Consider the following 23,988-nt stretch of genomic DNA (forward strand, 5'->3'; position numbering starts at 1 on the left):
CTGGGCGGGGGCGGGGGGTGCAGCGGGACCAGAGCTGCTGGAAATTGCTTTGCTCTCCTGTGAGGTGTTGTTCCTCAGCAAGATAAAGGCATAACAAAATAGAAAACATTACCCGTTACAGAGTCACATTATGTGCTCGAGAGGTAAGCTGCCTTGCCAGAGTTTGCTTAATGGTGCAACAGAGAAATACTGAACAGATTTACCCAGCAGGCAAAGTTAATTTACTCACATATTTTTATTAAGTAGGGCTAATTTACAAGCCTCGTTATTTGCTAGGGGATTTTCATCCCTCACAGCCACCTCCCACTCCCACCCTCACTTCTGCTCATCACGGCTCTTGTTGCCTTCGTTTTTGCTCAGCATCACCCTCCCGTCCCGCAGGCAGGAGGGAGTGGGACCGAGGCTTTGTCCTGTGTTACTTCCACGCGGGAGCTCCCAGCGCTGTGCCTGCAGCCCACGGACCAGGTCCTGCGTGTCCACCTCCTGCACGGGCACGTCCACCTGCTCCCTGCTGGGCCGCGCTGCTCCTACACTACCGCAGTGGCTTATTTACTGTCTCCAACCGCTTTCTGCAGGGCAGGATTTCATCACATCTGGCCTCTAGTTTTCGAAACCCGTGAAGTTGAAAGTTCAGGGTCAGACGTTTGTGTGCAATGAGGCAGAGGCAGGGCTGGGGGCGGGGGGGTGGTGCATTAGGTGGTGGGTACCAAACTCATTGGTGCCGATGCCAGCCCATATCCTTGCTGATGCCAGCCTTGACCCTGCTGTCATCTCTTGTCATTGTAACTCAAACCGGCTGCAGCTGCCGCCAGTGTGAATGCTGCTGTTGATTCTGGGGAAGCCGGAGCAGCCCGCTGCACCCGCACTCGCCCTTCCCTGCTGTTGCTGTTCCAGAGCTGGATGCCACAATAACCCATCGAGGGCATGGGAACCAGGAGGGGTTTCTGGAGGGCTGGGCAAGAGAGGGGACTTGCAGATGCAACAGCTCCAGCAGCTCTCCCTGGAGCTCTTGTCAGAGCAGGGCTCATCGCTGGGGGCAAAGTCCTTTTATTTTGGCTTTGGTGGGGGTTGTGACTCTCTCTGGAATCATTGTCCCCACCAGGTCACCCTGAGACAGTTTCTCCACCCCATGCTGCCTGCACAGGGGGGTTTGGCAGGGCACGCAGGAGTGCATCAGTCAGGGCTGTTTGCCTGTTTTCCTCCATGCACTTTTTGACGTTGGAGACTTCTTAATTACCTAGAGAAAAGTGTTAATTACAAGAGAGAAAGGCCCACGGACTAGTCTTTCCTCCACCGGTGCAACAAACCCAGGGGACAGAAAGACCCTCACACATGGGACAGGATCTACCCTGAAGCCCTGGATTCCCTTGGGGCTTTGTGGTGTATTTTTGTGGATTTTTCACAGATAAAATATATGCTAAGTTCCTGCTTATGGCTGTCTGGCAGGCAAGAATGAATGGCCTTAATATACTGAGGAGCAAATATAAACTATTCAGCTAAGACAGTGCTCTGGGAAAGATGTCATCCATAGTCACAAAACTGCATCCACTGGAGCAACCAATCAATCAAAAACCTCTCTCCAGAATTATTTCCTGATTTTTAAGCAAATTCCATTTTTATTGCATTTATCCTATCTATAGTATTTTCACTGTAATTACAATGAAGAAGCAACATTTCCATGCACCGAACTTCAGAAAAGGAAATATTAATAAACATAAATAAAAGCAAATAAAAGCTATTTCACAGCATTGTGCATGCCCCGCCGTGGATGCGTGCCCTTGCTCGCAGTGCCATGCAGCGTACCCGGGCAGCCATCGGCGCAGGCGGGGAGCACCCTCTCTGCAGGAAGCCTCATCTCCAGGGTGTGAGGAGCTGGTGGGGATGGAGTTAATGGAGTTATGGGGTGGGTGAGGCGATGCGGCTCCCCTTGAGCTGCCCACGGCTGCGAGCTTGCTGCACGCTCGCCAACACGCAATGGCTGGGCTCTACCTGCCCGTCCTGTGTGGCCATGGCTACATGGACCTGTGGTCTGATACAGCTGCTTCGTATGCTCAGGGACAGGATTTGCCTGCGCAGTGCCCTCCGGCAACCAGTGTGGCACTGGAGCTCACCACAAGCTTCATTTACAGAGCAGAGCCTCCAGAAAGCCCCAGCAGAAGATGGACTGACCAGGTCTCAGTTTTCCAGGCTTACTGATGTCCCCAGCTCTACCTAGTGCTCAAGAAAACTCTCCTGTTGCAAGTGTCCAGAACTAGATTTGTACCATGGTCAAAAGCCCAAATCAAGCATGACTACAATGAAGGAAAGCAAAAAAAATGCCAATGCGAAGCCTTCTAGAAGGGGACTTCTGCTCGTGCTTTGATTTGACCAGATTTGATTTGCAGAAGCTGATGCTGTGGCTGGCCACAAAGAAGCACTTTCCGTGTCACCAGACTGCGCATTGCAGCAAGGCGGGTGGCACAGGGCCAGCTGGCATGGCATACCCGCAGGGTGATGCCAGCAGCACTGGTGCCCGGCGGGAGAAGGTCCCAAATGGTTAATCCCATCTGCAGCTTCCATAGGAATATGCAAAACCTTCAAGCAGTGATTCAGTAACGATGCTCTCCACGCATCTGCATCTCCAATTACAGCTGAGATGGGGAAGCTCAAGACTTCATCATGCCGTTCCCGGCGCGGGTGGGGAATGGCTGAGTTAGTGTTTATTTAAGGGAGCGCTTTGTGCGTGAGAAGCCCCATCTGAAGGCAGCTCCACCGTGCCGAGCACTGCACGGCCACCCAGCAAGGGCAGCTCTGCCCCAAGGCATTTATTTACCTTTTAGACAAGGATGGGAGAGATGAGGGAGTTCTTTAAAGCCTTAAAGACAGTCAGTGAGGAGGAAAGCTTCCTTGGGACGGGGTTTTCCCTGCTTTCCCCGCAAGGAGAGCTTACTGCAGGGCCTTGGCTGGGCTGTGAGATACTGGTGCCAAAACAAGAGGTAGGGAAAAGAGGCAAGATTATCTTTAGAGGTAAGAGGTGATAAACAAACCGCTATCCAAGTGCAAAGCTTGCCAGAGGCTGATTTGAAGCAGCAAAGAGATGTCAGCACCACGTTATGCTGAACCGATGCCCGGTGCTGTTAAAAAGTGCCTGTTTCCTGACTTGGGGCTCAAAGCAGAAATTGATAAACCCCCAGGACCACAGCGCTCCTGCAGTGTCTGACACTGCCCTGGCTGACAGATGCGATCCAGGACTATCAGGACCAGTAGCTGATGACCAGGCATCCCACCACTCCTAACATGATACCCGATAATCATCTTGAAGCAACTGCCAGGAGATGTGATGTGAATTGGGAACTGGCACCACAGCTCGTTCTTGTTCTTTTGAGCAAATTCTCTTAGAGACCAACATTTTTCCCAAGGAGGAACCAAAATGTGTCAAAATGAGTTGGAGATGTGAGACAGCTGCAGAGAGAGGGGGAGCAATTAGCAATTCGTAGGGAGAGTTTCCCCAGTCCTGGCTCTTTCGAATGCAGGTTGTGTCAGGGTTTCACTCTGAACTCAATGCCCCACATTTTGCAACAGAAAATTTCCAAATTAGTTGCAACAGGCCTTCAGCCTACAAAAAAAGGAGTAGAAATGAGGAAGAAGCAACGCTGGCTATCCCAGAAGACTGATAAAAGCCAGGATTGTCGATACTGAAGCCAACCTTCCAGGCACCTTTCCCAGTCCCCTGATTTCCAGCACTCTGCGCACATAGAATCGTAGAATGGGTCACTGATTTCTGAAGGTGATGGGAGATTCCACCACCCGCTCATTCTTCAGGCCCTCAGAAAAGCCCAGAGACGAGTGATTTCAGCCAGGAACTCCAGTGGTTCATGGGCAACATGAGACTCTGTGGCACGTTGAGGAGATGCTGGTGGAATCGAGTTAGTCAAAGGTTTGTCTCCATCGCTTCACGACCCTTCCCCAGGAGCAGGGCAGAAGCAGTCCTGGGTTTCTTTGCAGACGAGCAACTGAGGAAAAGAAATCACCAGAAGAGATGTTTGCAACATGCAAAAATAAGGTGGAAAATAGTATCATCTTTCCACTTATTTCTTATTTATATGCTGTTCCAGTTGAACCCTCTGTGATTCCTCATCCTACCTGGAAATAGCTGGGGAGATGCTTTCATATCTGAGAAGGGAGAGAAGCCAATTCTGTGAATTTATTTCCCAAGAGATATTAAAAAAACCCCCAGCGCTATGACCAGTCAGGAGTGATCCACGACTCGGATAGGAAATTTTCCTTTGAAGTAGGTTGAGAAACTGAAATGGCCAAGTTCAAAGGCTGAAATCTTCCTCCTGCGTTAGCTGGAAATACGCCGTGGCTGTTCAGGCAATAAAGCGGGAACTCTGCGAATTACAGGAAGGAGCAGGTCGCAGCTGATGACTCGGCTGGGCCAGGCTGAGTCATTTTTTCCTTTTATCAGGGGAGAGAAAAAATTGCACCCTGTGCCCGATGCTTCATGATCTGTGGTCCCAGGGCATCAGCAACGCCAGGTTCACAGCCCCGGTTAGGTGGGTGTGCGGGGTGGGGGGGAACTTTGGTCCCATCTAGCCCTTTCCTGAAAGAAAGGTGCCTAAAACCAGTGTGGGTTTTGCTCTCTCTGGAGCAGCTGGTGCTGCATGTGAGGTCCTGGGCTCCGTGGCAGCTTTCTCCAACATTAAACCAAATTAATTTCAGAGTGGGGAGAGCTTTCCTCTGGCTGGACACTGCTATGAGCAGTGTCTGCAGGAAAAATTGAAAAATGATCAAACCCCACAATCAGCTGAAACTCTTTGAAACCACTAATTGGGTGGAGGAGGCTGCCTAGCCGCACGAGCTGCTGCAATTTCTCCCGCTGTGCTTTGGGATGGACCATATTGTCAGAACTAGTGGGTCAGGCAGGATCCGTGCAGCACCGAGGCGTCAAGGTGGACGGATCGGAGACGCTTGTTTGGGGGGAGCATCTGCGACAGCAAGACCAGAAAGGGGAGCTTCAGCCAGACCTTTTCCTGCACTTTCATGCCCTAGACAGTTAGGCAGGGCGCAGTGATGGAGTTCAGTGATGGAGAACTTTATGGACCCCAGTTCAAGCAGGTCCCTGGGTATTTGCATGGGTGCTGACTAAGGACTCGGAGCATTTTGCCATCCCCATGGTGGATGTACTGTGCTGTGCCTCTCCTGGGCTGCGTTTAACAGGCGTGCACCACGGTGCTGTACCAAGTGCTTGCTGTTACAGTGTTACGGAGTTGACATTCAGATGTCACAGAATCTGAAATAACCTTTAATTACAGCCTAATTATTCTGCCAGGGTTTTGTTCTTTCATAATATTGCATGCAGTGCTTTTGTCTCCCCTCAGTGTTATCGCTGCTATTATCCCCGCAGGATGCCCCCCCAGCACCTCATCCACCCTAATTACTGGTTTTGGGAACTGCCTATTTCTGTCCCCACCCCAGGTGTATCCCACCCCGTGTGTTGCCCTTGGGATGAGCACTGGGGTGAGTGATTCGGGTCGGATGTGATGCAGCCAGTGCCCAAAAGGCACATGGGAAGATGTGTCAATTTTCACGCTGAGCACAGCTTCAAGCCTTGCTGGTTTTGGCAAAGGCTCAGCTTTGGTTACCCAAACCACAATTCCCTCTTACAGCCACCAGTTTTTGCGCTGAGTGGGAGACCTGGGAAAGACGAGGACTCTCGAGGCTTCCCCTTCGTTGTGCTGCCCTGAAAGCCAACGCCTCCGCCTGGCTCTTTGCTCACCCGGGCAGAATTCCTGGTGGACCGGGCACACCGGAGTAAACAGCAGAGCTCATTGGCAGCAGCAAGAGTTGTGAACCCCGATTTGGTGCTGTGGGCAATGCCTTGAGCCCTGGAGGGGCCACGGGGTGTGCAGGGGATGCCAGGGGGGCTGGCTCGGCGGGAGGGGAAGGGGATCTTTGGGCTCCTTCTCCCACGACTGAATTCCCTCCAGTTGCCTGCAGCCAGCCTGGAGCTGGAGATGTGGGGCAGGGCAGGGAATCCCTTGGCACACAGGATGACAAGGTTATTTTCACAGGCTTTGTAAAGATGTGCTGTGGCCCACACTCACTTGGGTTCGCTCAAGCCAAACGCCTGCAGCAGTGGGGGTTTAAGAGTGAGGGGAATGTGGCACCCCAAGAGCTGCACAAAGCATCCTCTCCCACACCGTTATGCTTCGCAGAGCTGCATAAATCCCCAGCAGTTTGGTTCATTGCACTTCTCAGATCACTCCAATGCATATTACTGCAGAGTGGTTTGTTTTTTTTTTTTTTACTATTCAGGCTGCATATCTAAGAGCTCAGCCCTTCCAGGAGCTACTTGGAAGAGAATCTGAAGGATGTGCCTATTAAAATGTTAATAGGGGCAGTTCACAAATAAGCTGTACTTAGAAGCAATGACTTCATTGGGGATGCTCCTGGCTGTACAAGGCAGCTGCTGGACGTGGGGGACTGAGCCTGCAGCGCAGGGAGGCAACATCCATCACACACGCTTACAGCTCCAAGAAGAGCAGCCTAGTTCCTCCTTTGTTATTAAAAATTCATCCCAAAGCTGACCTCCTCTGTATTAGAAAACAACTGCTGCATTGTTCCATCTGTGCAATATTTTGTTTAAAAGCCAACTGCACGATGCTGGCCAAGAGAAGCTGATGCAGTCGCTGCTCCAAGGGGTGGCAGGCTACCTCCTTCCTTCAGCCTCCGGAGGATGAATCTGGTTTTGCAATGACTATGTGGTGATGTATTTCTGGGGAAAGATCAGCGAATACCACCTATTAGTGTATTAAAAATTCTTGCCTTTTTATTCTTCAGCGGGACAAAGCCTTAGCGCTGTTGGCAGGACGGCTCCTGAAGGCTGCGCCCCATCGCCTGTGTCAACAATGGGACAATGTACCCTGACAGCAGCTCCCTGCTTTGGAAATTCAGGTATTTGCATCGGAGCTTGCGATATCTGTTTTCATCTGTTTGCTAATCTCTGCACAGTGAGTGGCTTTTTCCTTGAGGACTCAGGCTCTGAACGCAGCAGGGATGCGGGGTTGGGTGGGGGGAGGGGGGGGATGGGGGGTGGATTTTTCGCCCTCTCCCAGTTTGTGAAAGTGGCCTCACTTTGCTTTCTTTAAAAGCTGGAATTATACTTATTAGCTGAAGAAAAATCACCAAGTTCCTCTATGCCCTGAAGGCAATGCCAAGATCTGGTACATCACAGATTTAGCAACATATCCTTAGAAGAGGGTATACAAAGCAGAAAGAAAACAACACAAAAGCCAGGAGGTAACTCTGCTGGTCAGGCAGGGAAGAGAGGAACCTGAGCCAACCCACAGAGCTGCCTCTGCTCACTGAGTCTGGAAATAACAAACCATCCCTGCCCTCATTTGGGGCTGGGGAAACATCATTTCTCCATGACAGTGTTGCCTCGAGCTTGGTGCTACAATAAATGGAAGGAGCTCCTTAAGCCTAGCACCACCAGGCAGGTTTTCCCATCCATCCATCCATCCATCCATCCATCCATCCATCCATCCATCCATCCATCCACCCACCCACCCACCCACCAGGCACCTGCAGGCCCCATGGGAGATGCTGCCTGCCCTGTTCCTGGGTCTAAGAATCTAAAGATATTCTTCATTGTTTACAAGCCTGAATTGGTTTCATCCACAGAAATCCATATCACTGCCTTCCTCTTAATCTTTTTCCATTCCCTCAGCTGCCTTTTCATCCACGAAGTTTTCCATAGGGACCACGTGCTGTTCCTTCCACGTCACTGACACAGATGTGATGAAGCCCAGGTCCACGAGCTGGTCCCTGGGGGGCTCTCCAGGAACTGCATCCCTCCAGGGACGGTTCCCTGCTCACAAGAATCATTAGAAAAACACCAGCTAGATCATTTTTACATGTGTGTAGCACATATCGAGGTTGATTTTGTGTCTTTTTAACTCCTTCACAGCTGCCTCTTCGCTTGGGTTTGATCTCTGAGGGCATTAACCCATAAAGCCCCAAAGCGATTTGCTTCTGGGCTGTGACCCTGGAACAGGTGAAGGCAATTTTGACAGAACTTCTCCCTCCTTTGCCTTTCTGAGTGAGCAGTAACTGTTGCATGTGGCAGACTGACTCATACCTGCCTCTGACAGCACTTGTCACCCCTCAGGTTGACCTGCAGAGCCACTGAGCACCTTCCCACCCGCTCTAAGCCGAGCTGCAGGTGGGGGGGAACCCCTTCCCCACCATCGCTCGCAATTCAAGGCCCAAAATCCTGTAACCCAGTCCCTGCAAAACCACTCGTGGCCTCTTGTGATTCAGCTGCTCCACGTTCACCGGCGCCGTGCGGATGCAGCCTCTGTATCCTGGCTCTAACAGCAGAAGTTTTATGGGTTTAATATCTGCAGGTTATGAAGCACCAGAGAATGGAGAGGTGTTTATCGCAGATTTGGGTAAAAGAGGATCGCTTTCTCCAAGCGTTGTTTATTAAACACGCGAAGCCTCAGAGGTCTCTTTTGTCCATAGGACTAAATGAGCTGCCCGGCGAGGCTGAGCAAGAGGGATGAGCTTCACGGGGAGCGCGGGGAGATACCGAAGCTGGCGCTGAACATCCTGAGCACCCATCCCGGGCGCCGTGCTGCTAACCCAGCCATGGGGCTGCACAGCTTCCCCTTCCCAGAAACACCCCCGCCACGGCCAGCGCCCGGGGACACGGCCATCCCCATTGGGAATCCCCAGGGGAGCAAAGACCTCTCCTTCCAGACGTCACAGGCAGTGGGTGACGGCAGGTATTCACAGGGGACGGCAGCTCGAGGCAATGCCAGCAGGGCCAGAAATACAGAAGTATGTTAAAAGAACCTAACATTAAATGTTAGTTAAAAGAATCAATGCCTTTGGCCACCAAAATATTTGGATTTAAGTAAAGATGGAAGAAAAAACTTTATATAAGTGTCAAAAAAGTTAGCTTGAGAAATCTTTACTCTCAGCTGGTTGGCCTTATCTTAAATACGCGCCTCAGTCATGTCCTGAATGTTATAGCTCCCGAAAGAGTCTACAATGGGAAAGGTTAATCAGTCTTCACAGCAAACCTCACTGTTTTGACGATGCGTAGGAAATCTCACCCCAGCGTGTGCACCGGGCGTAGACACGGGCACCTGCATCCCCGGCCTTGCGGTGGCACTGAGATGAGCCCGGGGGCCCAGGCAGGAGGAGCCGCTTCAGCCGGGTGATGTAATGCCGTTGTTATCGCTGTGCTAATAACTACCGAATTGTCAGTGCCACAAAGAAAAACATCGAGGGAAATAATTATCTGTAACATTCCTACACAATGTTCCAGGTTTGAGCCAAACCAAAAACTTCTCTGGTCTCCGTGGGAGTTTGTTTTGTTTCCTGATCCCACAAAGCCAATTCCTGGAATGTGTTTGAGGAAGCAGATGAACCCCAAGTTCCCCCTCAGGAGGTTTGCGAAGGGTTTGTGCCTTCTCCCCTCCCACACACAGTGCCACCAGGCTGGCAGCTCACCCGCCTGTGTTTTCCCCCCTTTGAAAAAAATACTGTTTTCCATGAGCTCATGAAAAGCAGGCACTAATGACTGTATTTCTGAGGCCTCAGCTGTCTCTGCCCCACGCATCCCGAGGAACCCCGGCATCGCTACGATCCAGCAGCAGTCTCACAAAGCCTGCCTGTGTCGGAGTCACTGCGGAGCAGCAGGGTGTGCAAACCCTTGAATACAAATACAACTGTCTTTGTGAGCAAACACACATGCCCACACTTCCCCTCCTTCCCCCAAACACGTGCAATAAGATTAAATGTTATCACTACTCATTTACTTCCTGATATGTTCCGCTCCTCACCCAACCCCAAGTGCCACGCAGAAGCAGAGCCCGGTTTCCGACCACGATGATCCTCAGACCGGGGTGTTTCCCAGCAGTATCCATCACGGCCAGCACAGGGAGCTGATGGCGCTGACAGATTCCCATCTGTTGAAATAACCATGTGTTGACCACAGTGAGCAATATGCCAGAATAGGGTATTTTTTCAGCTTGGAGAAGGACTGAGGCAGATGGGAGCGACAGCGGGCCCGGGGAGCAACTTCAGAGGGGGATAATGTATTACAGTTCTGCTAATGATACAGGACAAAGCAACCGGGATCCTGCACCCCTGATAACCACGCTGTGTTCTTGACAGAGGACAGCGATGCTGGTTATTACGGATAATTGTGGTAGTGCCTTTTGCCTGACAGCGCCACGAGCCTCGCCAAATGGTGTGTGATGGATGCCATCAGACTGGTCCTTACCGGAGGTAGGTGATGGGTATTTGTGTAACGTGCGCTGGAACGGCTGCGAGTGCTCGTGCTCGGGTGGCAGGATCCCAGGGACAGGCTGCGGGATGACGCAGAGGGGGAAGCAGGGGAATTCGGGCTGTCGGGGTGGCTAAAGGGGGGCATTGCCTGGCTCCTGAAGAGGTGACTGCCGACTCAGTAGGTGCACACAGCCCAGATAGTATCATTAAAGAAATGTGATTTCTAGGGGGGCATCTATTTAAAAAAAGGAGGAAAGTTAGAGCAAAGTGCAGCCTGGGGAGGTCTCCAAGGGCAGGGACAAGACCTGTTGTGTGTCCCCGGCCCAGGGCCGTAGGGCAGAGGTGTGAGGCTGGCCGGGGCACACGCTGGCCCTGGTGCAGCCTGACAGTGGAGCCCCGAGGAAAACAAATGGAAAGAGAAGACAATGTTTGTCCTTTATAACTGACCCAAAGGTGAATGAAATGCCATGGGAGGGAGTGAAAAACTGCAAGGATTGTCCTCTGTGGAGCTAAATGGAGGCATAAAGTTTCCCAGAGGAAAGGGGAAAATATTATTTGCCGCAGCAAGCCAGAGTTTGGGCAGACTGCTGTTCCCTGGGAGAGGAGCACGGAGGTGAGGCAAAAAGGCATTTTATCCACCCGGACAGCCCAGGCTTAGAAATTTACCCGTGAAACCCTTCACATTTTGGATATGCGCCTCAGTGTCTGGGATTAATGGGGCAGCTCTGCCTCTAATTGAAACCTAATCTAATAAAACAGTGAGCTTTCTCCTTGTTCTTTCCTCCCCTCCACAGGTTAGGGGACCCTTAGCATTTTATCTCTGCAAACACAATTGCTCTTTCAAATTGAAAATGCATTTTCTGACAGACTGCGGAGATGTCAGGAGCAAGTACAGAATTGACAGCAAATTCTGGTTACTGCTGACCGTCGGGGAGATACTGGATCTCCCAGCCTGACCATCAGGGAGACACCAGCTATCCCAGCCTCTTTGCTGGGGAGATAAGGGATCTCCCAGTCCAGGACTAAGTAAGCCTTTCCCCAAAGGAGTGACACTGATGTGCTTGTTTGGGACAGGGGTGGCTGCAGAAAAGACGACACAAAGAGGACCTCACTTCATGTTTAATGACCCCCAGGGAAGGGGCTCCTTTTCCCCAGCCCAAGGGAAACGGGAAAGGCCATGGGTCTCCGTGGCATCGCCCTGGTCCCATCCTCCTGAGGAAGAGGAAGGAAGGACCCCTCATCCTCAGCTCTCCTTGCCCAGGGGCGACAGTGCAGCCTGTGACTCGGCTGGGGACACAAGGCACCCACAGCCCTGGGTCCTGGAGCAGAGCTGCTCGCTGCTAGGGTGCTCTCAGACCCTGTGCCTCTCCATCCCGGGGTCTCCAAGCTGTCACCCCCATCCCCTGCCCGGGCTCCTTCATCCTCCTCCTCGTGGGCTCAGCGGTGCGCTAGGACCCGGCGGGCGCAGGCGGGGGATGCGGGCGGGAGGCAGTCGGGGGGTCCCGGGGCTGGGGTAGCCCTGGGGGGTCGCCGGCGGTCCTGGGGCGGTCCCGACGGTTTCGGGGGGGGGCTCGACCGCTGGGGGAGGCCTGGAGGGTCCTGGGAGCTGGGGGTCCGAGGCGGTCCCGGGTGGTTTCCGTGGCTGAGGGGTCCTGGAGCATCCCGGGGGGTGCGGGGAGCTGGAGGAGTCCTGGCCGCTCCCCGCCCCTCCCGGCGGAGGCTCAGCGGGGGATTTGCAGTGGAGGGGGGGGGGGGTGTGTGTGCGAGGAGCCGGGTGGCCGCAAGACTTGGGGTGAACCATGGAGATAACAGGGAGGGAGGAGCCGGGGCGGGAGGGAGGGCGGGGAGGGGGCGCGGGGGGCAGCGGGGCTCCGCGGCGCGGCTCCGGGCTGCCGGCTCCCCCCTCTCCCCGCTCCCCGCCGCAGGGTGCGCGGAGCTTTGGCTTTGGCGGGGCCGATGGAGAACGGCTCGGCCAGCCCCGGAGCCGCGCTGGGCGGCAGCGGCAACCAGACCCTGGGCAGGATGCCCCGGCAGCCGCTGGAGCTGCAGGTGGTCACCATCCTGCTGGTGCTGCTCATCTGCGGGGTGGGCATCGCGGGCAACGTGATGGTGGTGCTGGTGGTGCTGCGCACCAAGCACATGGTGACCCCCACCAACTGCTACCTGGTGAGCCTGGCAGTGGCTGACCTCATCGTGCTGCTGGCGGCCGGGCTGCCCAACATCTCGGAAGTGGTGGCTTCTTGGGTGTACGGCTACGCCGGCTGCCTCTGCATCACCTACTTGCAGTACTTGGGCATCAACATCTCTGCCTGGTCCATCACCGCCTTCACGGTGGAGCGTTACATCGCGATCTGCCACGCCATCAAAGCGCAGCTCCTGTGCACCGTGTCCCGCGCCAAGCGCATCATCACCTCACTGTGGCTCTTCACCTCCCTCTATTGCCTCATGTGGTTCTTCCTGGTGGACACGACCCAGGTCACCTTCTCGGATGGGGCACAGGTCAGCTGCGGCTACCGCGTCTCCAGAAGCCTTTACATGCCCATTTACTTCTTGGATTTTGCTGTCTTCTATGTCATCCCATTGGGACTGGCAACTGTCCTCTACGGCCTCATCGCCCGCATCCTCTTCATGAGCCCCCTGCCTGCCACCCCGCAGCACTCCTGCCTGGGCTCCACACACCAGGGTGGCTCCCTCAAGCTCTCCTGCCGGAGCAACAAGGGGGCCCTGAGCTCCCGCAAGCAGGTAGGGGCTCCCCGCTGGGCTGGGGCATGCTGGGCTGCAGGCTGCGCTGTCAGGGGCTCAGTGCTTTGAGGGACATTCTGGCAGGGGGTGGGGTGCCCCAGTATTTTGCTTCCCTTTGTGGAGGTAGTGGAGAGGGTTGGTTTGCTGCACAGAAGCCCCCCCCACCCCCCGCCAAGCCCAGATGGGTTCTGGCAGCACAGATGCGCTCCCCCTGCTTTGGCTGAGCTCAGCGGGGCAAGACAGGGCTCCAGCATCCCTCGGGAGGGGCAGGAGTGCAGGGATGTTTGCTGGATAACTAATTACTGATTGCGTCCCCGAGGAGGGGAGTCACATTATGCCGGTGGGACTCACCTCTGAGGCAGAGTCCTGGGCAGGCGACCTCAGGTTTAGAGGAGCAAAGGGAGGGGAGAGCTGGTGTGAACCCCTGCCTTGTGAGCTGCAGCCCCCTGGTCCCTGCAGGCAGGGAAGGCACCTCAGCATCATAGTGGTGTGTTTGCCTCTGTGACTCCTCCGTCATTCAGCTTCCTGCTCGCTCCCCATCTCTTCTCCGTTCTTATGGAACAGGCTGCCCAGGGAAGTGGTCGACTCACCATCCCTGGAGGTGTTTAAAAGACGGGTAGACATAGTGCTTAGAGATGTGGTTTAGTGATGTTTTTTTGTCAGAGTAGGTTGATGGTTGGACTAGATGATCTGAAAGGTCCCTTCCAACCTAGGTGATTCTATGATTCTCCTCCTACCTCCTGCCGTCGGTCCTCCTCTTTCTCTGTCCAAATGGACAATCAGTCTCTTGCCCCATCTCCTTGGACAGGTCAGATTCGGGACCTGGGACACTGTTGCCTGCTCGCTGGCCATTTGCAGGAGACCAGCCCATTCCAATTTCAAACTTTGCATAGGCAAAGGCATGGGCTATTTTAAAGGAAAGGGCTGAATCTGGGAATCTGGCTTAAGTCTCTGAAATCACCAGTTCTGTTGTCATTTGGAGTGAGCAGGACCTGATTTCCAGACAGCCTGAAATATGCTTCAGCCTCTCTTAAAGCACTTGTTTTTCCAACTCAGTATCTCACTGCCCGACTTGCACAGGAACCTCCATTCCCCAGGAGAGACGATTCAGTCGCAGAGGGAAAGCAAACAGCCCGGAGAACGTGTATTTCTTCATGAACTTCTAAATCTTTTCAGTTCAGCTTTTTTTTCTCCCTTCTGCTCTGGCACAGAAAGGTTTAAAGCAAATCCTGACTTCTGCAAAATTACTTGCCTGCTCTCCCAGGGTTGCTGGCTGCTGCCGGAGCCTCGGCAGGGTGTCCGGCAGCGAGGCTTCGAGATACTACAAGGCAGTACCTAAAGGTGTGGGTTGATGGACCTCTGCTTCCAGAGCCACGGCTGCGGGGCTGTGCCGCTGAGTGGCCGTGCTGCACACAGCGTGCTCCAGCCTCATTAGGATGAGTGTCCGAGGCCGTCAGTCCTTATGGGGCTGGATGACGGGTGCTCCAGCTCCTGGAAGCATCTTGTGCTCTCTTTTCTGTTACACTGGGGGTTTTCTCAAGATCATCATTACCTCCTGAAATATCTTGGCATGCAGAGACTTCGCCTGGCTGGCCTGACATCGCAGAGCCGGCATCATTAGGAATAAAGATGGCACCAAGTTTTTAAACTGTAAAGCAGTTTCCCAGGGCTTCCAGCTATGATTTGTTGAATGCTTCCTTCTGATTTCACACCAGCAGCCCTTCAAAGCAAACAGTGTTGAGAGTGACAGAGGAAGTAACTCCAGCTGTGCCCCAGGTGGCATTGTGGGCTATCCGGCTGCCGCACGGGTTGGTGCTGCACCCCAGAGGTGGCCGCAACCCAACTTTTTCCGTAAACATCTTTCACAAGTTCCATATGGCATAGGACAAGATCACTTCATTTGATATATAATCAGAGGGAAATTTATATGGCTGTCCATAAAAATCAGAGGGGACAAAACCAGGTGTTCAACTTTAACCTTTTGATTAATTGCTGAGGGGATCTCCTGGATGCTTGGTGCAGAAATAAGTTTTCTGTGCACCAAAGCGACGTAAAACCACACAGCTATTTTGATGAGAGTTCTGGGCAGTGTGTAGAGGAGTGCTTCGAGCATAACAAACCCAGGTCCTGTCAGAGCATCTACCTTAGCACTGAAATCCAGACGGAGGTTTTTACTGGTGGTGCAATGGATTGAGGAGCAGGAGCTGCAGTGAATCATGATTCTGCATATGGTTATGAGGGAAAAACCAACAACCCAACCACCCAGAGAGGAAAGAGGCCTCCAGAGACCCCAAGGGGTCAGCACTGATTCTGCCTTCAATTTGTCTCCCTAGCAGGGGCAGCCAGGGCCACAGGAAAGATATTTCGGGGAGATGCTGCAGTGTGCAGGACCCCAGCGGGGCGATGGGTGCAGAGCAGAGGGGAGGCATGGGCTGGGCGCTGGGGAATGGGCAGATCATTAAGAAAGGGATTTGGATGTGAGAAAGAAGGTAGCTAAATCCATTCATTCCAGCAGAGCTGCATGAGTTGCGTGTGCCCATGTGAAGGGGCAGGGCAGAGTCTGGGGGGACTATGGCCCCCTCAGCACCTCCAGCACCCGGGTCCGTGGGACACCCCACCAACGTGGCTTTAGCAAAGGCAAGAGAGAGGCACAGAAGGGACCTGACTGGTCTTCTCCAGGAGAGGTTCACCTCCAAGGAAATCAATGGCAAAAAGCCCCCATGCAGTGGGCAAGTATGAGACCTAAAAAGAAGCAGCTTGGACACCTGTGTCCTGTGTCATCTTCACCAGAGGAAAGGTTTCCTCTCTGATTTTCTGATAGCCATGGCATCACTGCCCTCAAAACCAGAGGAAACTTATAGAAAGAAGAGACACACATGGCGCTCAACTCGGACACTGCTTGATAATAGGTGATGCTGGCTGAGGAGCTCATAGGCAGGTTTCCTTGCTCATTAATCACCCGTGGCCAGTAGGGAAAGGAAAGGGCAGCCTGACAGGTAATGCCATTGACTTCTCATGCTCTCCTGAGAAGTGCTGACAGCCCTTGAAAGTGTCACCAGGAATTCCATGGGGCGCCTGGGTAAAGGGTCTTGTCCTGAGCATCAGAAATGAGGACACAGCATCGGAAACTGCTCAAATGACAAATGCTGGTGGTCTCCAATCTGGCAGGGTGATGAGGAGGCTGTGAAAGTCATGCATGTGCTACCAGTGGGGAAGACTAAAGCGCAGGTGCAGCTTGTTTAAACTGCAATTGCCGTGTAGACTAAACCACTAAAGATGCCACTACAAATCAGGTTTGCGAGTTTGGTCCGAAACAGCAATAGTGTTGCTGTCTGACAGGCTTCACCTCTGCAGTGAGAGCTTCACAGGACCCTGCAGACAGCAGGTTGCGTCCCAGTCTTGTGGCAAAACAGGACCCCAACCCTTCAAACACCTTTTGAGTTTGTTGGGGTGATGGTGCACAGTCTGCCGGATTCCCATCACAGACCAGTGGCGTGAGAGGGTGGGTTTGGCTTCTGGAGGATCTGTTGGCCAGGAGAGCAGAGCAGGGTGGGAGGACAGGCGATGGGTATGTGTAGCTCAGGACCACGATACAGGCATCCATGTCAGCACTCCTCCTCTGGCCTCTCTTTATAGAGGAACCGGCCCTTCCAGGCCCCGTGCCCAGGGTCCCCTGGGAGATGTCCAAAAGGGGCTACCCCATAGTTGCCCATTTTTCTCCCTGGACTATAAAGAGCCTGGATGGCTGGGGGTGTTTTGCTGTGGGTGTGCTCCTACGCAGCCCTAGTGCTGCACCGCTTGCTTTTCAGAGCATGAAGATGATGCTGTTTCTTCACTGGTGCCTCTAAAACACATAAGTCCAGAGCAGGACAATGCAAGGCGTGAGTTTTGCTGTATTTATCACTTATAGAAGAAAGGGCCACAGATACAAACACCAGCCACCTCCAAGCGCATATTTCACCTGCCAGAGAGGGACCACTAGAGGGAGTGGGATTCCTAAGAAAGGATGCTGCAGCTCAGGATGGTGGTTCCTGGACAAGGAGGGGTAGCACTGGATGGGGAGAAGAGTCTGTGGCCTCCAGGACAGGGGCAGAGGCTGGACACAGCACTGCGAGAGGGGATGGGTTGGAAGGGCTGTGCGGGGATGCAAGATGCCGACCATCTTGTACGGAGCAAGAAGGACGCTCACAGTGGGTTTGCTCTGGGAGTTACAGCAGGCTTGACCCATGGAGGTGGAAGATGAGCTGCCCCTTTGCTTTGGCAGAGGGACCCAGGATGTCGTCAGGGGTCTGTACAGCAGATATCCTTGGCCATCCAGCAACAGCACTGGCTTACGTGCTCAAAAGTGGTTTTTCAGCTAAATATCAACAGTTCTAGTAAAACATCCTGTCCTGTCTACAAACCCTTGTCTTGCTTCTATCCATAGCTCCTTTACAGCTGTTGGGTGCACACACTATGTACAACAGAGTTGTTGCAAAACACTTGTCGGAAAAATTGTTGTCCCTGAAGTAGTGCTTCCCTGAGGGATGCTTCGAGGCCACAGCAAAGCTCTGGCTTTTTTTGAGTGCAGCTGGTTTCTTTGGGGCATAATTCAGGACCAGTTCAGTTAGGGATAAATGTCCCAAACACTCCTCGGTGCTGATTAGGTTCATTTTTTAGATGAGCACCAGAAGTAAGTTCAGAGCACCTCAAGTGTGGTATAGTTACTCGCTTCAGCAAGGTGGAGTGAGGAAAGGCATGGAGACAGGTTTTAGCCAGGCACGCAGACAGCGCTGGAGATTTCTTTCCCCATGATGGAGATATGAGAGCGAGTTTGGGATAGACTGTTAGGTTTTATCCAGAGGAGACATCCTGTGTCAACACAACTTTGCTAAAGTCGCGCTCAGGAGAACACGGCCAGTACAGATAGTTGGCTTTCAAAGGCAAATTTCAATCTTACAGCAAGCTCAGGGCAGGGCTGCCCATCCCAGTTTGTGGTCTGGATGCAGCGCCCTCGGGGAGCACTGAAGGCGTTTAGTGAGACAGAGGTAATAAATCCTCATGGTGCTGTTTCCAGCCGGTTTCCCCTCCCAGGACAAAGATCGCTTTGTCGCAGGGCTGTGGGACGCGTAGCAGCAAACGCTCTGTGGATGAGAGCCCTGTGTGGTCTTCTGGGGACTGGAGGGAGGCGTTGGGAGATTGCTCAGGCAGGAGCTGAGCGAGCGCTCCCTGGCACCGCCGGCATTTCCATAACAACCAGGGAAAAAGCAGGGACAGTTATGGCTAAAAAGCAGATGAATCACTGGTTCTTTTCCCAACAACATTTCTTTTGGTCTCAGAAAGGACCGGAATGAACTTACTTTTCAGCCTTATAAGGATACGCTCCCCCTGGTGTTGTCACTCCGTGCAGAGTTCAGATCACTGTTCACCATCACCGTGGGCTCCTGAACAGTAAAACAAGGCAGAGAATTCCAACAGTAAAAAAGCCAAAGATGTTTCAGTCTCAGGAGAAAGCACGTGAGCAGTATTAATCTGTTAGCTTTCTCCCAGCAGAAGGGAGACCTGCCAGAGCGCAGGGCTAAGCGTATAGAAGCTCAGGGGTTTATTGTCCCAGCAGCTACAACCATGCTGGTACGTAGAGATTTTGACCATGGTCAACTGTGCGCCAAGCAGCTGCTCTCCACTCCAAGCCTACCTGTTCAGGAGTATTTCTATCAACCAGATTATCACCCGAGCAGTTGCATGCTAGGTAGGGTGGTTTGAAACCAAAAGCTTCTGAGAAGGCTCTTACTCTTCTGCATGCAGCCAGCCCTTGTAAGAGGCATTGAAAAGCTCTGAAGCTACCTTTTACTGACACATCTTGTACAATCTCTCACATCTTTCCCAAAAGGCAACAAATTGTGGCAGCAAACATGCTGAAGTCTTAGCAACAGCCTCAGCACTGACCATATCACTGCAAGATGTTATTCTGGGAAGTGTCCTCACACAGCAAACCACTTCTATTTTGGCCTCAGCTTGACAATAGCCCCTTTCTTGTAGGGAAAGTTTTGTTGCCGCTACCAACCATCCCCAATTTCTAGTCAAAGCATTACAGGAAGGCATAGTTACTCATGACTAAGTAAAAAAAAAAACACCACTCCACGAAAAGCTGAGAGACTGTGAACACGAGCCAAGTGCTTATTTCCATATCGAGAACTGGAGTCATTGCACAACTCCCCTTCTGACGTTGGAAACGCCACTGCCTTAATATGCGTGTGGCATCACTGTTTACTCATACTTTCCTCCTTGGGGACATGTGTATTCTGTAAGTATTTGCTGGAGGACAATTGTCGCCTACCAGAAATAGCTGTTGAAATTATTAGGATCACTGAAGTTTCAGTACAAAACCCGATTTTCTTAAACAAGCTTGAGTCGAGCTGAGGGCAATTACTGCTCACTTCTGAATTCTCAATATCTTCTTGTTCCTATTATGTTAATGTAGTACTTCCCTAGTGTGCTGCAAATTAAAATAACCCGTGCCAATTAGCTAAGTAACTCCCATATCAGCGCAAGTAGGAATTTCTGTAAGACTCCAGGCAGTCTCCTCTGCTCTCAGCGCTGCTCTGTACCAGGAGCATATCCCTGGGAACAGCATAGCTGGCACAGGAAACCAGAAGATCCTCGGCAGGGAGTTGGGATATACCCCATGGCACCCCCGAAAGTTAGGACCCCACTTTTGCATGAGTTATTCTCCCCATTGATTTATTGTTATGTGCAATTTTCAGATTTGCTGGTGGATGCTTGCCCTAAAGACCTTTAAATGTTCTTCAATGGTAGGTGAAAACCTGTCATTTAAGGGTTTATTCATGCAAGATTATTTCATGAGCAAAATGGATTCAGAGAGGAATAGTCCCATGGTTTGGGTGCCTATTTGAAACACTTAAAGAGAGAGCTAAGCAATATGTAGACTGAATTATCTGTCTGCACCATTTCTCCAGGTGGGAAAGCTCTGCTGGAGATGTGGCATCATCTAACTGTTTCTCTTTTTGCATATCCCCCCTGGCAAGGTCACCAAAATGCTGGCTGTCGTGGTGGTCCTCTTTGCCCTTCTGTGGATGCCTTATCGCACACTGGTGGTGGTGAACTCCTTCATGGACCCCCCGTACCTGAACATCTGGTTCCTTCTCTTCTGCCGCATGTGCATCTACCTGAACAGTGCCATCAACCCCATCATCTACAACCTCATGTCACAGAAATTCAGGGCTGCCTTTAGGAAGTTATGCAAGTGTGAAGAGAAGAGTACCGAGAACCCCGTGCCATACACTGCCCCGGTGTACTACAGCGTTACGAAGGACTGTTCTCATGACAGCTCCGATCACATTGTCACCGAACACGAAGATCTGAACAGTCTCCCTGCACCTGCAAAGAAGAACAAGCCTGCCAAAGAAATCCTGGGACCCTGAAACAGCACAGGCAGTGGGAGCTCCGCGGCTGTATGCACTGTGTTGGGAAAGTGCCAACAGAAATTGCTTTGGCATTGCAGCAAGCTAAATTTAATACCTCTCCAGGGCATTTAACAAAACAGATTCTTAGAGGCAAATTAATTTGCTTTTCCTCGACGCTAATTTATTCTTGTTTGGTGAAGTGTTAGGTACAGGTTAATGTTTAGCATCTTTAAAGAATCTGTAGTTAAATATAGCAGTGCAACGCTAATCTGTGTTATGTGCAAGTGCAACCGTTTGTTGAGTCGGGCCAGAACATTGAAAGGAAATCCAGGAAGAGAAGGGCATTCAAGGAAAAAAAACAACCTTCCTTCTGCTGGGCCAGTTTTCTTATAGGCTGAGATTCACCTACCTGAATCTACATGCCTGTACCACAGACACCCTATGTGAGCCGCTCCTCTAAGGTCCTTTTAGGATTAACAGGGACAATTAGGCACTTCCAGAAAGTGGCTCTTATCTCAGCATAGTCCTCTGAGGAAGACACCTACCTCAGAGGGGGATGAATGCCTCCCAAGATGATGGTTTTTAACTTCTGATCTAGTTGAAGATGTCCCTGCTTACTGCAGGGGGGGTTGGACTAGATGACTTTTAAAGGTCCCTTCCAACCCAATACATTCTATGATTTTCTATTCTATGATTCTATGTGACTATTTCTGGCCATTGACTGTAAAGGGATTCTCAGGCAGAGACTCCTGTGTTAGGAATGATTGAAGTTGGGTGTCATGAACCTCGTGCCATGCTTCTGGAAACATTGCTGTGCTGGTAGCACATACACCCAAGGTCCAGACCAGTTGGATTCGTTACAGAAAAATGAACAAACTAATAATGAGTATTCCCTAAGGTAATAGTAATACTTCTGACACTGTGGCCTAAGCTTCTTTTGGATAATTTTACCTTTTCTGTCCAAATTCTTCTAGTTGCTTCAGCTGGATATCGTAGCCTTGTCCTGTAAGCCCCGGTGTGGTTTAGCTGCGTACCATCAAGCAGTCTTGCTCTCCATCCCAGCCACAGTTGCATTTCAATGGCAGGTGAAGCAATTCTCTTATTTCCTGAAAATAATTTGTAAAAGTCCATCAAGTGTTTTGTGATAAGTGACACGCTGACTGTAAGACATTAACAATACTTATTGCCACTGTCATCTTGGGAGCAAAGTAGATATTCATAACCTGCGGTGGCCAAGAAACCAGCCCACGGACGCTTGCCCCAGACTTGCAAGAGACAATCTGGACAAGAACAAAAGGAAAAAGATTACACATGAGCCAAACGCTTAGGCTCTTGCCAAATAAAACAAGTGTCAACCACCAGTAACCCTCAAGTGACTGTAAAAAATTCTTTGAACAGCCAATTCGGTCTCACTAGTCAACACCAGTTTTCAGCAAACTACAGTGTTACGAGGTCTTAGAATTTTGCATCCACTTTGGAAAATATCCATGTGATAACTTTTAAGAGCACAAGACGTTAAGTGATCATTCTGCCTCTATGGGAAACCACTTCCCTGGGCGAGTCAGAAGAAGACCTCACCTCGCACCAGCGTGTCAGGAACTGTCCAGGACCCATTTCATTTTGGTGTAGGGTGGCTTTCCATGTATCATTATTGTATTGTGAGTTGTTAAAATATCTACCTTGCCCCCCTAATAACTGCAGGATGAGGGAAGAGAACATTGTTTTTTGCAATTATGTGTAAAGGTGTGTGTTTGGAATTTAAGGATTCATGTCATTTTTGCGCTCTTTTGTGTATATTGGGAATTTAGGAATGAAGCTCCTCTTTATTGTTGTCACAGTAGTTCTGTACAGAAATTTGGGATTTGCTTCTTGAAGAAAACAGAAGTGTTTTTGCTATAATGTGAGAAAATTGTTCCACTTAGCAAAAGAAACTAGGAAATGAAACAATTTGCTTATAACAATCTTTTCTCTAGTACAGATTTTTTTTTCCCTTAGATTTTTCCTTAGCAACTCAGAACAAGAAATGGATAAAAGCACCTGCAGCCAAACCAGGGCAGTAAGGACCTTGAAGTAACACACAGGTAAGGCACAGGAGGCAGAAGGGGAGCCCTGGGGCTGCTGCTGGTCCCCTGGACGTGGTGAAATCCAGCGCTGAGGTTTGAGAGTGTCAGCTCTTACCTTCGCATGTGTCAGCTCTTACGTGGGCTGGGTTGAGGCTAACAGGAACAATTTATTGCATAGCCCAGAGCTAAGCTGGGCTCTTGAGCTAATGAGTTCTCCTTCCAATGCATCAGAGTTATCGCCTCAAAACGTAAGAGCTGCTTCCCCTGAAGCCACTCCATGCCCTGTCTAGCCAGCACAGGAATTAATTTTCTTCATCTTCACAGCTAACTGTGCCTTGCAGCTCCCTGGGGTGCAGGGCCCTGAGCACGCCGGCACCTTTGGGCGCACACACGGCATAGCTGTCCCTGACAGCCAGAGACATACGGCGAGCAGTATCCCACCTCTCCTCTCGCCTTTCCCTCCCTGCCCTCCAGCCACCTAACCTGTACAGCTATAAGGGGATGGGGGATGGCAAGGAAGGAAGAGAGGAGCAAATTAACCTTTCTTAGTAGTGCAGTAAATTGGTGACACCCTGCAAACATGTTGGGTTGGAGAGGAGGAAGAGCCGGGACGGGGACTCGGCATCCCTGTGCTGTTTGCTTTGGTACAATAACTAGATCACGGCAGCAAAGCAGAGCCCAGCTGCCCTCGGGGGGCTGGGGAGGATGGTGCCTCCCTGGGCGTCAAGCACAGGCAGCATATCCCTGGGGACAGGCTGTCCTGTATCCCCCAGCCCTTCACCCTGTGGCTGCGGGTCAGAGAGCAGCAGGAAAGCCAGCTGTGCCCCGAGGCCATGTGGGAAGAGAATTTACTGTCCGAGCTCAGAAACCCACCCGCATCCTGACCTAAGGCATTCCTCAGGCATGGGATGTGCAGTTTGACAGACAGCCTTGATCTCTGCAAACCCAAGTAGCAGCTCAACTCTGAAGCATCTGCAGCAGGATCTTTCCACCTCGGCATCACATTTCCAGTGTCCGCTGTTCCCCTTTATGCCTTTTTTCCCCTGGAGACATCCTAAAAGCACTATTCTCTTAATTAAATTTCAGCCCCAGGCCAACAGCTAATTGATAGTTCTGAAATTTTTGTTCAACATACTCGGAAGTCAATTAAACTCCAGTTCTCTTCTCCCTTTTCTGCCCTTATCTGCCATGCACTGCGTGATCTTTTGTTATTTTTTGAGAAATAATTGGCAGATAAATTCCCCCGGCACCACGAGATCTCCAGCAAATGCACCAGAGCATTAAACTCTGCAGATGAGGAACGAGTTCCTGCTCCTTCCTCCCACAATACTTTGACCCATTAGGAGGATTTGAGAGAGTTTTAGGTGGAAGTGGAGGCGGAAGGTCAGCACTCAGCTTGCTAAGGAGATGCTGGTTGAGAGGACAGGCAGCTGCATGCCGTTGGGAAATAAAATCACCAGCAGAAAGGAATTAAAAGAAATAACTCACCACTGTAA

At 51.5% G+C, this 23,988-nt stretch overlaps 1 protein-coding gene across 1 annotated transcript; it reads left to right on the plus strand.

The window, feature by feature from the left end:
* Positions 1 to 12,240: 12,240 nt before the first annotated feature.
* On the plus strand, positions 12,241 to 22,383 carry LOC141750193 (thyrotropin-releasing hormone receptor-like). The gene is made up of 2 exons (XM_074604888.1): positions 12,241 to 13,026; positions 20,052 to 22,383. Exons 1-2 carry the CDS (start codon positions 12,241 to 12,243, stop codon positions 20,445 to 20,447), a joined length of 1,182 nt encoding a protein of 393 aa, XP_074460989.1. The 3' UTR covers positions 20,448 to 22,383.
* Positions 22,384 to 23,988: the final 1,605 nt, after the last annotated feature.

This window comes from Larus michahellis, chromosome 12 (assembly GCF_964199755.1).
Source record: "Larus michahellis chromosome 12, bLarMic1.1, whole genome shotgun sequence".
Lineage (NCBI taxonomy): Eukaryota > Metazoa > Chordata > Aves > Charadriiformes > Laridae > Larus > Larus michahellis.

What these genes read in the sequence shown, in the direction of transcription:
- LOC141750193 (XM_074604888.1), top strand. Translation starts at nt 12,241, where the DNA reads ATGGAGAACGGCTCGGCCAGCCCCGGAGCCGCGCTGGGCGGCAGCGGC. An exon ending in CCCTGAGCTCCCGCAAGCAG is followed by an intron (nt 13,027 to 20,051) that starts GTAGGGGCTCCC and finishes CCCCCTGGCAAG; the next exon opens with GTCACCAAAATGCTGGCTGT.